The sequence below is a fragment of the Panthera onca genome, chromosome B2 (genome assembly GCF_046562875.1).
Source record: "Panthera onca isolate mPanOnc1 chromosome B2, mPanOnc1 haplotype 2, whole genome shotgun sequence".
In the NCBI taxonomy this organism is placed as follows: Eukaryota; Metazoa; Chordata; class Mammalia; order Carnivora; family Felidae; genus Panthera; species Panthera onca.
Window position 1 is genome coordinate 151,407,622 of NC_138343.1, and position 13,863 is coordinate 151,421,484.

General features: G+C 41.4%; 1 protein-coding gene across 1 annotated transcript; it reads left to right on the forward strand.

Moving 5' to 3' along the window:
* The first annotated feature begins 6,711 nt into the window (after positions 1–6,711).
* Positions 6,712–7,641, forward strand: LOC132666517 (vomeronasal type-1 receptor 1). Its single transcript, XM_060614546.2, has one exon. The coding sequence runs from the start codon at positions 6,712–6,714 to the stop codon at positions 7,639–7,641; it is 930 nt and encodes a 309-aa protein (XP_060470529.1).
* The last annotated feature ends 6,222 nt before the right edge of the window (positions 7,642–13,863 follow it).

Consider the following 13,863-nt stretch of genomic DNA (forward strand, 5'->3'; position numbering starts at 1 on the left):
TCTCCTTCTCTCTCTCTCTGCCCCTCCCCCGCTCATGCTCGGTCTCTCTCTGTATCTCAAAAATAAATAAATGTTAAGAAAAACAGAACTGAACACTTGTTAAAATGGATTTTATTCTGACTACTATAATAAGAGAGAGATACTGCGGTGTAAAGTAAGCTCAATTTCAAATAAAACAAAGGGAACTGAGGTTTTTAAAGGAGAGCAGATAGTGAAGAAACAAGGACTCTGGGGAAGTGAAGCAGAGGGGAAAAGAAAGGGACTGGGGACTTTATGGAATGGAAAATTGCACAAAGAATAGGTGAAGATGTTCTGGCAAGGTGGGTGGACAGTGTACATTTTGTGGTTTGGCTGCATGACGTTTTCTTGAGCGAAGACTCAGCATGAGGGCTGGGGTCCATTAGGGACACAGCCTGGTGCAGGTGGATGCCAGGCTGTAGTTTGGTCAAGTCCCTTAGAAAAATGTTTGCAGATGTCATTTGTGCCGAATGGGAATTCACAAACGTCCCTTCTCCTGTTCAAGAGAGAGGTTAGATTTTTTTCTCATAGAAAAAACATAATTGCAACACTTCAAAGTCCTTGAGAAAGGTCCAACCTTTGCTCCCAATGACTGTGTGCTCAGAGTGGTAGATGTGATGATTAAAGACATTTAGCAATATTGTTGGCAGCAGCACAATGGTCCCATAAAGATGTAAATACACTTAAGAGACCAAAATATGACCATTAATATTAGTATAAAGATGCCAAGTTTGGTTAAGTCTCAGCATATTGTTTGGAAAAGTCACCTGGGCTGCCAAGGAGTTCATACCTAAGCCTCCATCATACACAACTAGAGAAAGGAGAGGAAATTAAACATAAAGCAAGTATAAGGTAGGAAATACTAAAGATTAGAGCAGAAATCAATGAATTTGAAAATGGGAAAATAATAGAGAAAATCTAAGATCACTACAATTGATGAGCTTCTGGATAGTTTGACCAAGAAAAAAAGAGAAGACACAAATTAGAAACAACAGGAATGAAAGAGAGAACATAACTAATGATCCCAAAGGCATTTACATATTAACAATGGAATGCTACAAACAATTCTAAGCCTCTAAATTTGATAACTTAGATGAAATAGACCAATTACTTTTAAACTACCAAAAGTCATTCAAGAAGAACTAGATAGCCTGAATAGCCCTATATCTATTTTAACAATTGAAGTTATGGTTTAAAACCTCCTGTATATTTATCAAAAAATACCAGTTATGCACCATTTGCCACCAAATGGAAAGAACAGGAACACCTTCCAACTCACTTTTTTTCCCATTTCATTTCATTTTATTAATTCCAGTGCATTTAGCATACAATGCAATATTAGTTTCAGGTGTACAATCTAGTGATTCAACACTTCTACACAACACTTGGTACTCATCACAAGTCGTATGGTATTTATCTCTATCTCACTGACTTATTTTGCTTAGTACAATCCTAGACAAGAAAAACCTCCATACTGTTTTCTAGAGTGACTGCACCAGTTTGCATTCCCACCAACAGTGCACAAGGGTTCCCCTTTCTCCACATCCTCACCAACACCTGTTTCCTGTGTTGTTGATTCTAGCCATTCTGACAGATGTGAGGTGATATCTCATTTTGGTTTTGATTGGTATTTACCTGATGATAAATGATGTTGAGCATCTTTTCATGTGTCTGTTGGCTGTCTGTACGTCTTCTTTGGAAAAATGTCTGTTCATGTCTTCTGCCCATTTTTTTAACTGGATTATTCATTTTGGGGGTATTGAGTTTGATAAGCTCTTTGTATATTTTGAATACTAACCCTTTATCAGATATGTCATTGGCAGATATCTTCTTCCATTCTGTAGGTTGCCTTTTAGCTCCATTGATTGTGTCCTTCACTGTGCAGAAGCTTTTTATTTTGATGAAGTCCCAATAGTTTATTTTTGCTTTTGTTTACCTTACCTCAGGAGACATATCTAGAAAGAAGTTGCTATGGTTGATGTCAAAGAGGTTATTGCCTGTGTTCTCCTCTAGGATTTTTATGGTTTCATGTCTCACATTTAGGTTTTTAATCCATTTTGAATTTATTTTTGTGTATGGTGTAAGAAAGTGGCCCAGCCTCAAGAAGTTAAAAATAGAACTACCTCACAATTCACAGTCCAAGTGTCCACTGAATGATGAGTGGATAAAGATGTGGTATATATATATATATACAATAGAATATTACTCAGCCATAAAAATGAAATATTGCCATTTGCAACAACATGATGGAGCTAAGAGAGTATTATGTTAAGTGAAGTAAGTCAGTCAGAGAAACACAAATACCATGTGATTTCACTCATATCTGGAATTTAAGACACCAAATGAGCAAAGGGATAAAAGAGAGAGAGAGAGAGGCAAACCTAGAGACAGAGCCTCTTAAAAATTTTTAAATTTTAATTCCAGTATAGTTAACATTTATTGTTATATTAGTTTCAGGTGTACAATATTGTGATTCAACAATTCTTTACATCATTACTCAGTTCTTATTATGGTAAATGTACTCTGTTAGCAAATTGATGGTTACCAGAGGGGAGGTGGGTGGGTGGGGATGGGTGAAATAGGTGATGGGGATTAAGGAATGCACTTGTTGTGATGATCACTGGGTGTTATATGGAAGTGTTGAATCAATATATTGTAGACATGAGACAAATATAACACTGTGTGTTAACTAACTGGAATTTAAATAAAAATTAAAAAAAATAATAAACTTATGTGTAGAAGCAAAACAAAAACCACAAAAAACCCTATATGCTAATGTCAATGGCAGTGTCCTTCATAATAGCTCCAAACTGGAAACAACACAGACATCTTTCTTTCCTTTTTTTCTTTTTTAAGTTTATTTATTTATTTTGAGAGAGACAGAGACAGTGCAAGTGAGGGAGGGGCAGAGAGGGAAGAAGAGAGAGAATCCCAAGCAGGCTCTGTGCTGTCAGCACAGAGCCTCTTGTGGGGTTTGAACCCACAAAACCGTGAAATTATGACCTGAGCAGAACCAAGAGTTGGACGCTCAACAGACTGAGGCACCCAGGCATCCCAACAGAGACATGTTTCAATAGATGAATAGCTTAAACATTTGGTATGTCCGTATGATGGAATCTTTTCTGCAAATAATGGAATATTTTCTGCAAATAAAAAAATTTTCTGCAAACTATTGGCACACACAGCAAATTTTATTTTTCCAGGAAGTTATGCTGAGTGAAGAAAGCCAATCCCCAAAAGTTACATAATCTGATTGTATTTATTACATTCTCACAATGACAAAATATAGAAATGGAAAACAGGCTAGTGACTTTTAGAGGTTAAGGGGGGATAAGAGGCTAAAAGGGAGAGGGTATGTCTATAAAATGGCAACATAAGGCATCCTTGTTTTGATTAAATGTTCCGTACCTTGGCTGTATCAATGTCAACATCCCACTCGTGACATTATACTATATTTTTGCAAGAAGTTACTATTATTTCTTACAACTACAATACACAATGATCTCAAAATGAAAAGTTTAAATCGATATTTAAAAAATCATGGTAGGAGGAAACATCCAGTACCATTAAGTATGATGTTAGCTGTATGCTTTCTTAGCTGTCCTTTATTGAGTTTAAGGGACCTACTTTTTGTTCCTACTTTACTGACAGTTTTTATCTTTTTTTTCTCGGTACCACAAATAATATTTAATTAATTAATTAATTAATTAATTAATTATTTTTTTAAGTCTACATCCAAATTAGTTAGCATATAGTGAAACAATGATTTCAGGAGTAGATTCCTTAATGCCCCTTACCCATTTAGCCCATCCCCCCTCCCACAATCCCTGACGGTTTTTATCTTGAATGGACATTGGATCACCCCAAATATTTTTCTTAATCTATAGAGATAGCCATTTAATTTTCCTTATTTTGTTCATATGTGATTGTTTGATTTTCAAATTTAGACCAATCTTTTATCCCAGGAGTGAATCCAACTTCACCATGATGGTTCCTCCCCCCTTTTTATATTGCTGGATTTAATTTGCTAATGTTTAGCTTGAGATTTTTGTGTCTGTGTTCAGATAGAGGCCTGTAGTTTCCTTTTTTTGTCTAGTTTCATTTTAAAATTTTTATTTAAATCCCATGGGGTGCCTGCGTGGCTCAGTTGGTTAAGCGACTGACTCTTGATTTTGTCTTAGGTCACGATCTCATGGTCGTGAGATCAAGCCTCATGTCTCAGAGCCCCCTTGGGATTCTCTCTGTCCTCTCTCTCTGCCCCTCCCCCCACTAGCATGCGCTCTGTCTCAAAATAAATAAACAAATAAATAAATAAATTCCAGTTAGTTAACATACTGCGTAAAATTAGCTTCAGGTGTACAATGTAGTGATTCAACACTTCCATAAAACACATGGTGACTGTAACAATAAGTGCACTCCTTAATCTCCACCATTTATTTAACCCATCCCCCTAGCCACCTCCCCTCTGGTAACCATCAGTATGTTCTCCATACTTAAGAATCTGTTTCTTGGTTTGCTTTGTTCTCTTTTTTCTCCTCTTTGCTCGTCTGTTTTGTTTCTTAAATTCCACATATCAGTGAAATCATATGGGATTTGTTTTTCTCTGACTTATTTCACTTAGCTTAATACTCTCTAGCTCCGTCTATGTCATTGCAAATGGCAAGATTTTGTTCTTTTTTTGTGTGGCTGAGTAATATTCCAGTGTGTGTGTGTGTGTGTATGTGTATATGTGTGTGTGTGTGTGTGTGTGTGTGTGTGTATCTTCTTTATCCATTAATCATTTGGTGGACATAATGTTATCTATAACAGCATATAGATTTCTGTGTGAAAATAATTTTTCATTTCTCTCGGATAAATTCCCAGGAGTGCTACTCCTGAATTATGTGGTAATTGTATTTTAAGGGCTTTTTGAAGAACTGCCAAACTCTTTTCCAAGAGTGACTGTTTCATTTTACATTACAACTAGTTATATTTGAGTGATAAGTGTCTTATGAAACTTGTTGGCATCCTTGCCAACATTTGGCGTTGTCATTTTTTAAGTTTTAGTTATTCTGATGGTTGGTAGTTGTAATAATCAGCCTGGCCCTTTTTTTTTTTTTTTTTTTTTTTTTTTTTTTTTATGTTTGCTTTCAGCTTTTAGGCTTCTCTCCTCATTCTTCCCCCTGTGTCTCAACTTTAGGCAAAGTGATAAGAAATCCCAAGTTTTCCTTCCTTTGGCACCAGGAGGAGATTCAAAGCATGGGACCCCTGTTCTCATGTGTAAACCCTAACCCAGCCACATCCCTACCCATACTAATAATAAAAAAGAAATCAGGCCGTTTTCCTTTACATTCATTCATTCCCTAGTCATTTTGGATCATTTCTGGAGGTTTGTCCTGCTCTCCTCAGAGCCTCATTATGTGAGTAATAACCCTCTTTCTATTTCTTGATCTGTCTGTGGCGTCTCCAGTCTCGACAGATGATTTCAGGAAAAAGTCAAGTGGAGGGATAAGGAAGTCTTGAGACACATAGGTAGGCAGTATTAGACACATTTCAGTGTAAGTGAACTGAATATGGAGTGAGGATTATGGTAATTCTAAGTTTTCCAGTTTCAGTAGAGCACTGGGTCCACCTGCTGGAGGTAAGAGATTGAGAACATGATGGAGGTAATATATAACTTGGCTGTTGGTTTTGATATTTTGAATTTGACCGTGTCTACCTTAATGTTTCTTACGTTAGTCAATCTTATAACAAACATAACAACAAAATATAACTATTGTGAGATAGGTTTTGTTTAGCAGAATTTGTGTGACGTATTTATATATGCTACAAAAACTATAATTTGTAAATATGAGCTATATAATACAATAAGCTTTTGGGAAGAATATAATTGCACAGATGCTACTGGTATTCAATGTGCATAGAAAGACAGAAATATTAAAATATATAGATTAAGAATTAATTCTTTGAAATAAAATTTTCTCATAATATATAAAAACAGTCTTTAGGGGCGCCTGGGGGGCTCAATTGGTTAAGCGAGGGATTCTTGGTTTCGGCTGAGTTCATGGTCTCATGGTTCGTGGGTTTGAGCCCTGCATTGGGCTCTGTGCTGGCAGCACTGAGCCTGCTTGGCATTCTGTCTCCCTCTCTCTCTGCCCCTCCCCTGCTCTCTCTCAATCTCTCTCTCTCTCTCTCTCTCTCTCTCTCTCTCAAAAATAAATCAATAAACATAAACAATAAAAAAAAGTCTTCAGAATAGGCCAAATAGTCTCTCATTGGCTGGGATGCTGTTGTCTGGGCAGGAGGAGACCATCTTTCCTCCCGCTGGGATAGTAAAGGAATAGGTACAGTAGCATCAAGTTGTAAGGTGCTTCTCTTCCTGTTGGGTCTGCAAATGATGTAGAATGGTAGAGCTCTCAGAGCTCTCCCTTATGGCCTCTTGACTCCATTTTAAACAAAGTTTATTTTTATTAATTTCCACATAATATATGATATTCCCTATCTTCATAAACATTCAATTCTGTTCTTTAAGAATCTCAGTGATTCCTTGGTTTGCTGTAGCTGAACATTTGCCGATCCTGCAGGAAAACTCCCTGAAACTTGATAATATACTCCTCAGTCAAAGTTACTTTTAATATTCACATTCATAATCAAATTATTTGTCTATAGGATGTGCTGGACTTGGTTTGAAGATCTAAGAGAGACTGAACGACAATGATTTCCAGTGACAGAATTTTTGGGATCTTCTTTATCTTTCAAACTTGTATTGGTTTCATGGGGAATTCTTTGTTATTTACATTATATATGTACACTTTCTTAATTCTTCCTCATAAGAAGAAGCCTGTAGATGTGATTCTAGCCCACTTAACTTTGGCTAATGCCCTGACACTTATATTCAGAGGGGTTCCAAATATAATGTCATCCTTTGGAATTAAGCTGGAGATGAGTGATACTGGATGTAAAATAGTGCTCTATATTCAGAGAGTTACCAGGAGTATTTCTCTGTGCACAACCGCCCTTCAGAGTACATTTCAGGCAGTGACTATCACTCCAAGTAATCATAAATGGGCCTGGCTCAAGAAGAAAATCTCTACATTCATTCAACCTTCTTTACTTTTCTTCTGGACGATCAACATGGCCATCTATTCCGTGATCATTTTAAAAACCGTGGCCAGGAGGAATACCACTGAAGGTGGAATTGGGTATTATACTGCTTCTTGTAAAAGCAGTGCATATGATCTACAGACGTCATCAATATTTCTAAGTACTGTATTCATTCGAGATTTGTTCTTCCTCTCCCTGATGACATGTAATAGTATCTACATGGTGAATATCCTTTTCAGACACCACAGAAAAGCTCAGCACATTCGCAGTACCATCCAGTCTTCACAAAGCTCTCCTGAAAACAAAGCTACCCATGTTATTCTCATATTGGTGAGCTGCTTTGTTTTCTTTTACTGGACCAACACCTTTTTTACTGTTTATTTAGTTTATTTAGCTAAGAAAAACTATCAACTGGAGAAATTTAGTAACTTTTTTTCCTCATGTTACCCGACCATCTGTTCTTTCTTTCTGATTAAAAATGAAAATAGAATTTCTGGAATACGTGCCATGAAAACAAGAATCAGAATTTTTTCTTCCTAAAGAAAAAATTGATTATATGAATACTCCTTAGCACTCTTCTGCACCGTAAGAGTCATTTGTATGGGTACAGAGTAACATGCTTATCAATGATATGAGGTACTTAAACAAATTTTTTTTTAATGTTTACTCATTTTTTGAGACACAGAGACAGAGCGTGAGTGGGGTAGAGACAGAGAGAGAGGGAGACAGAGAGTCAGAAGGAAGATCCAGGCTCTGAACTGACAGCACAGAGCCTGACGTGGGGGCTCTAACTCACGGACCGTGAGACCATGACCTGAACCAAAGTCAGACACTTAACCGACTGAGCCACCTGGGTGCCCCAAGGTACTTTTTAAAATGAATATAATTTATTGTCAAATTGGCTTACATACAACACCCAGCGCTCATCCCAACAAGTGCCCTCTCAATGCCCATCACCCATTTTCCCCTCTTCCCATCCCCTATCCACCCTCAGTTTGTTCTCTGCATTTAAGAGTTGACATGAAGTACTTTTATAGTCCCCATTGTAGTGAGTTAACAATCTGAAGAGCTATACTTAAGTTATTGTCAATTTATGAAACATTTTAGACATTAAATATAAGGTTTAGATTATGATGCCATATATATGTTTAAAATTTCATAAAATAATAGTACATATGTGACGTAGAATGTTTTGTGACATAGGAAATACTATTTATCATGCAATTAACAGACATCAATAAACCCCCCAAATGACAGAGGTTAACTTTTGGTATAAGCTAACCTTAACTCTAAACAAGATGATGAAATATGTGAAATATGTGCTTATTAAATTGTACTCTATGCTTTTGCATGTCAGAAATATGTCATATTTAGTTTTAAAAATAAACATAATTATTAATATTTGCATATAAATTCAGAAATGTGTTCAAATTTTCAATAGTTTCTTACCTCCATTTAAGATAAATGAGGAACAGTAAGAAATAAACAAGATCCCAAAACACCTTAGAAGGTTTTTGTTCTCAGAACTGCTGAACATATATGTGACTTGAGCTTTTAATTGAAGACAGAAAGAAGAAGGGGGTAAAAAGGTCAACATCCAAGAACTAGGTATCTTCCACAGGTGGAGAAAATAAGAAAGTTTGTCATGGCTACATGCTCAGTTTATGGGATAGTGGAAGAGTGCAGATCGGATGGTTCTGGTGTGTGGTTAGGCATTACGGTGTAGATTCAGGTTTAGGCTTAGGGTCAGAGTCTGGGGTTAGGGGTTTGGGGGCAGGGTCAGGGTCAGGGTTAAGTTTAAACATAACTAGCCCTTTCCCCCTCCTCCATCCCCCTGGGTCTCCAGGGTGCACAGGATTTGCCCAGGGTCACATATTAGTCAGGTGTTGAGCTGGAGTATTGATTTTCTGCCCTTCAGTCCCGGGCTCTAATAGAAGAGTGAAATGTCTACATGGTCACTGACTGCTTCAAATCCAACTCAACCCCAGTCAAGCGTTGTGGGGGGCGTCAGTGGTCATGTATTGTTCTTTCCACTCTCCCATCTGGGAAGTGCTTCTGGCCCCATTCTTCCTGGGCAGCCCCAGGTTCTGGCACAGAACTGACCCATGAGGGCATTCAGTAGATACGTGTGGATTTATACAGGATTGGGTGCAGGGGTCCATCAGTCCCATGTGCACCCTTCTTGCAGGTTGGTGGGGCCTTCCTGGCACTCTTCACTAGGATGCACCCCAGTTTGCTTATGGATTCATCTTTTGAAGCACATCCTGATTTCTTTAAGTTTTTAGCCAGCCACTATAAATAGAGCTGCTAGGCATAACTGCGTGCTAGTTTTTGTCTGGAAACAGTTCTTTAAAGCAGTTGTCCAAAACTAGAATTGTGATTGTTGGATACTAAGGTGAGATTTACTTAGCTTTGAAAAAGCCAAACTGTCTTCCAAAGTGGCTATACATGCATCCCCAGTGTAGTGTTCCTGTCATTCCTCACTCTCCAGCAACTTGTATCCTCTTTTTTTTTTTTTTTTGGAGTTTTGCGTTTCTAAAAGGTGTGCAGTCTACCTCACTGTTGCTTAAATTTGTAATTTCCTAATGATAGAGGATGTTGAGGATATTTGTGTATGCTTGTTTACTATCTATACATCTTCTTTGTCCAGTGTCTTCAGATATTTCCCATAGTCAATTAGGTTATTTGTTTTCTTATGGTTAAGTTCTGAGAGGTTTTTTTTGTATAGTTGAATTTGCAAATATGTTCTCGCAGTTTGTGGATTGTCTTTTAGTTCTCTTTCGCAGAGTAGAAGTTTTAATTTCATAAAGTTCACATTATCAAGTTTTTTCTTTTGTGGATTGGTTTTGGTGTGGTGTTAAAACTCATCACCAAACCCAAGATTGTGTTCACTTTCTTTTATGTGTTCTTTTTGCTATATTGAGAGTTGTGAATTTTATTTATTTAAGACATTTTAAGTGTTTATTTGTTTTTGAGAGAGAGAGAGAGAGAGAGAGAGAGAGAGAGAGAATGGGGCAGGGTCAGAGACAGAGAGGGAGAGGGAGACACAGAATCTGAAGCAGGCTCCAGGCTCCGAGCTGTCAGCGCAGACCCTGACTTGGGGCTTCAATCCACCAACGGTGAGACCATGACCGGAGCTGAAGTCCAATGCTTAACTGACTGAGCTACCCAGGTGCCCCTGATAGTTGTGTATTTTAAAATTGTGTACAATTTTGAGCAGATTTTGGTGTAAGTTGTAGTTTTTCTGTGTATTTCATTTCATTGTATATGCTTTCCAATTAATTGTTCCTTAAGTATTTCTGCAAAAGCCGGGATATTGGACCTCCATTTCAGTTAGAAATCTCCAAAATTTGCTGGGTTCAGCTGGAGCCCTGGGAGAGGGCAGGTGCCCCCACTGAACGAAGCGCCTCCACCGCCCGCAGGGGGCGCCCCAGCCCGCCTCCCTGACACGGGCGGGGCTTGCGTGCTCCGCCGGCCTCTTTTACCTGTGGTGGGAGGAGCCCGGGCTCCTCAGGACCCGCTGTCTGGGATTCCGGGGGCCGTGGTGCCGCGTCCACAGGGACAAGAACCCGGCCTCCTCAGGACCCGCTGTGGAGACTTCGGGAGGACGAGGGCCCGCGTCCACGCGGACAACAAATCGGTCTCCTCAGGACCCGCCGCGGGAGGAGCAGGTGAGGAGAAAGGGAGGCGGGGGGAGGAGGAGCTTCCGGAGCGGGAACGCTGAGGGGGGCGGTGTGCAGGGGACCCAGCGGGGAAGGGCCCGCGCGGCTTCGTGTTGGGTGACCCTGTGTCCCCCGCGGGGCTGTGCGCGCGGCTCTTCCCGCTCCGGGTCTTCCCGCTCCGGGCTCCGGGGCCGCGGGGCCGCGCGTCCGTGTTCCTGCTCCGCGCCCACTCGGTTCCCGCCGCGTCCTCACGCCGTTCGCGGTACCGGAACAGGTGCCCGGGCGGTGCTCGCGCTCCCGCTCCCGCCGCTCTGGCCGCGCGGGGTCCCTCCCGCCTCCGCGTGCGGGTCGGGGTATCCGTCCCGCGTCTGCGACGGCGTCGTGGGGAGTTCGGTGCGACGGCCCGGGATCTGCAGATCGTCCCGGGCAGGACGGACATGGTCACAGGGTCGGTTTCTCCGCGTCCAGGAGCACAGAGCAGCTCTCCGCCCCCGTGCGTCTTCCTCCGTTTCTGTCCCCAGTGCCCTGTCCTGGGACAGCAGGCCTGCCACCTCCTTGCTTAGATTTCCTCTGGGGCCCGTCGTTCCTTCTGCTGCGGTTGTAAATGGGACCGTCTCTTACTTTCTCTTTCCGACGGGTCGTCAGGAGCGTGCAGACGTGCACGTGGTGTGTGTGTGCTGCTCTCCTATCCTGCGAGTGTCCTCGTTTATTCTTCCGTTTCCCTTGGAAATAACGCCGCCAGTTATGTTACCAGCCAAAGTGGGTTTCTTCAGGAGTAGCGGAGAATTGCCATCCGGGCCCAGCAAGCTGTGGCAAAACCGCGGCCGAGCGGGGAGCACACGGAGAGGAACGCTGTTTCGCGGAGAAGAGGAAGTTGGGAGCGTGGTTTTGAAGCGAAGTCCGCAGGAGGAAAAGCAGGGCTGCAGGGCGAGGAGGTGCCTCCCGGGCCCAGCTGCAGGCGCGGTGGGTTTCCTGTAGGGGCCGCAGGGCACAGCTTCCCCTTGTGGGGCCTGAGCCTGGGGGTTCTCTCCGCGGAGGGTTCTAATCTTGGGTCTGTAGCCGTGGGTTGCTCCCGAGCCTGACCCTGGGTGGTGGGCTCCCGCTTCCAGCCTCCCCTCCCCACCTCCCGAGTCCACTTCGGTGAGATGTCCCTTCATTGATTTTCGCAGTTCTAACAGCTTATTAGTGGCGTCTTGTAGAAAATCGGAATTCCAAATCCCACTGCTGCCGCTGCACCCAAGACACGTGGCCACGATATAACCCTCTCACGTGCCTGTGGCTCACGTGCTGCCTCCTGCAGGGCACGTGGCCTCCACCGTGGGTGATCTGGGTTTGGGCAGGGCTCGGCCTCCATCACAGGGTTGACGTCATCTCCGCTTCTGTGGTGTGGGGCTGACAAGGTTGTTTGCAGGAGTAAGCTACTCTGTGATTTCAAACATGCAGTGAACGCGTCAGAGCAGCACAAATGCTTGTTATCTGCGCACTGAGATTCCCCAGTCCTTGTTTCTTTACCACATTTGCCACTTCACACAATACTTCGGTGCATTTTACCCCCAAACAGGGACACTCTCCTGAGAAACCACCACAGAACCCCAAATGAAGAAATCCTTGCGGTCTCCACATTGTAACCTAGACCACAGGCCCACTTCAACTGTCTCCACCTGCCCCACCATCTGAAAGGTGTTTTACATCCTGATCCATTTTATTTTTCTGGAACTTTCCCTTCTTTGTGTAACCTGGATGGATTAAAAAAGTTTTCTTTTAATATTTATCTTTATTTTTGAGACAGAGACAGACAGAGCATGAGCGGGGGAGAGGCAGAGAGAGGGAGACACAGAATTCGAACTGTCAGCACAGAGCCTGATGCGGGGCTCAAACTTGTCAACTGCAAACTTGTCAGATCATGACCTGAGCTGCAGTCAGACGCTCAACTGACTGAGCCACCCAGGAGCCCCAGTAACCTGGATGGATTTAAAGAGCAAGATGGTTCCAATCTGAGTGGCCTTTCCGGAAGGCTTCTGTCACTTAGGATGTTTTCTGGGTTCATCCATGCTGTGACATGTATCAATTCTTCATTCATTTTTTCACCATGATTAGACACAAATAACATTTACAGTTTCAAACATTTCAGGTATACAGGTCTATGGCCATAACTACGTTCACACTGTTGTATATCATTCTCCAGAACTTTTTCATGTTCCTGGAGGGGAACTCTGTATCTAATGAACCCTAACTCCCCCTGACCCTTTTCCCTTCACCCCTGTAGCCACATTCTACTTGGTGTCCCTGAGTTTGATTTCGCTGGACCTCACATAAGTGGAACTTTATAGTACTTGTCCTTCTGTGGCTGGCTCATTTCACTCAGCATAATAACTGCAAGGTCCAATCCATGTTGTAACGTGTGTCAGAGTTGCTGTCCTTTTTAAGGCTGAATTGTATTCTATTGTGTATACACCACATTTTATTTATTCATCTGTCAGCGGTCACTTGGGTTGCTTCCATCTTTTGGCTGTTGTGAAGAATGCTGCTATGAATATGGGAACATGAATGCCTGCTCTAGGGTTTGCTTTCAATTTTTTTAGGGTCTATATGCAGAAGTGGGAAATCTGTGTTAATTTTTGAGGAGCCACTATACTGTTTTCTACAGCTGTACCATTTTATTTTATTCCTTTATATGGAAGAACAATATTGCTGTTTATGGATCAACCCCATTTTGTTTATCCATTCACTCACCAAGGGACATTTGCATGGTTTCTACCTTTTGGCTACTGTGATTAGTGCTTCCATGTATGTTTGTGAACATGCTATTTTTTTTTTTTAATAACTGTTGTCAATTCTTTGGGATATACATCTAGGAGTAGAATTGTTGAGCCATACGGTAATTCTGTTTTTTCTTTTTCTTTTTTCTTTTTGATGAAATGCCAAAGTGTTTTACACAGAGGCTGTACCAATTTACATTTCCACAAGCAAGGTTTGAAGTTTCCAATTTCTCAACATCTTTGCCAACATTTGTTATTTTGTAGTTTTCCTGATTATAGCAATTTTAGTGTGTGTAAAAAGTATCTAACTATGTTTTATTATTTTTTAGTTTATTTTTGAG

Coding starts and splice junctions, on each gene's coding strand:
- LOC132666517 (XM_060614546.2), top strand. CDS start 6,712: ATGATTTCCAGTGACAGAATTTTTGGGATCTTCTTTATCTTTCAAACT.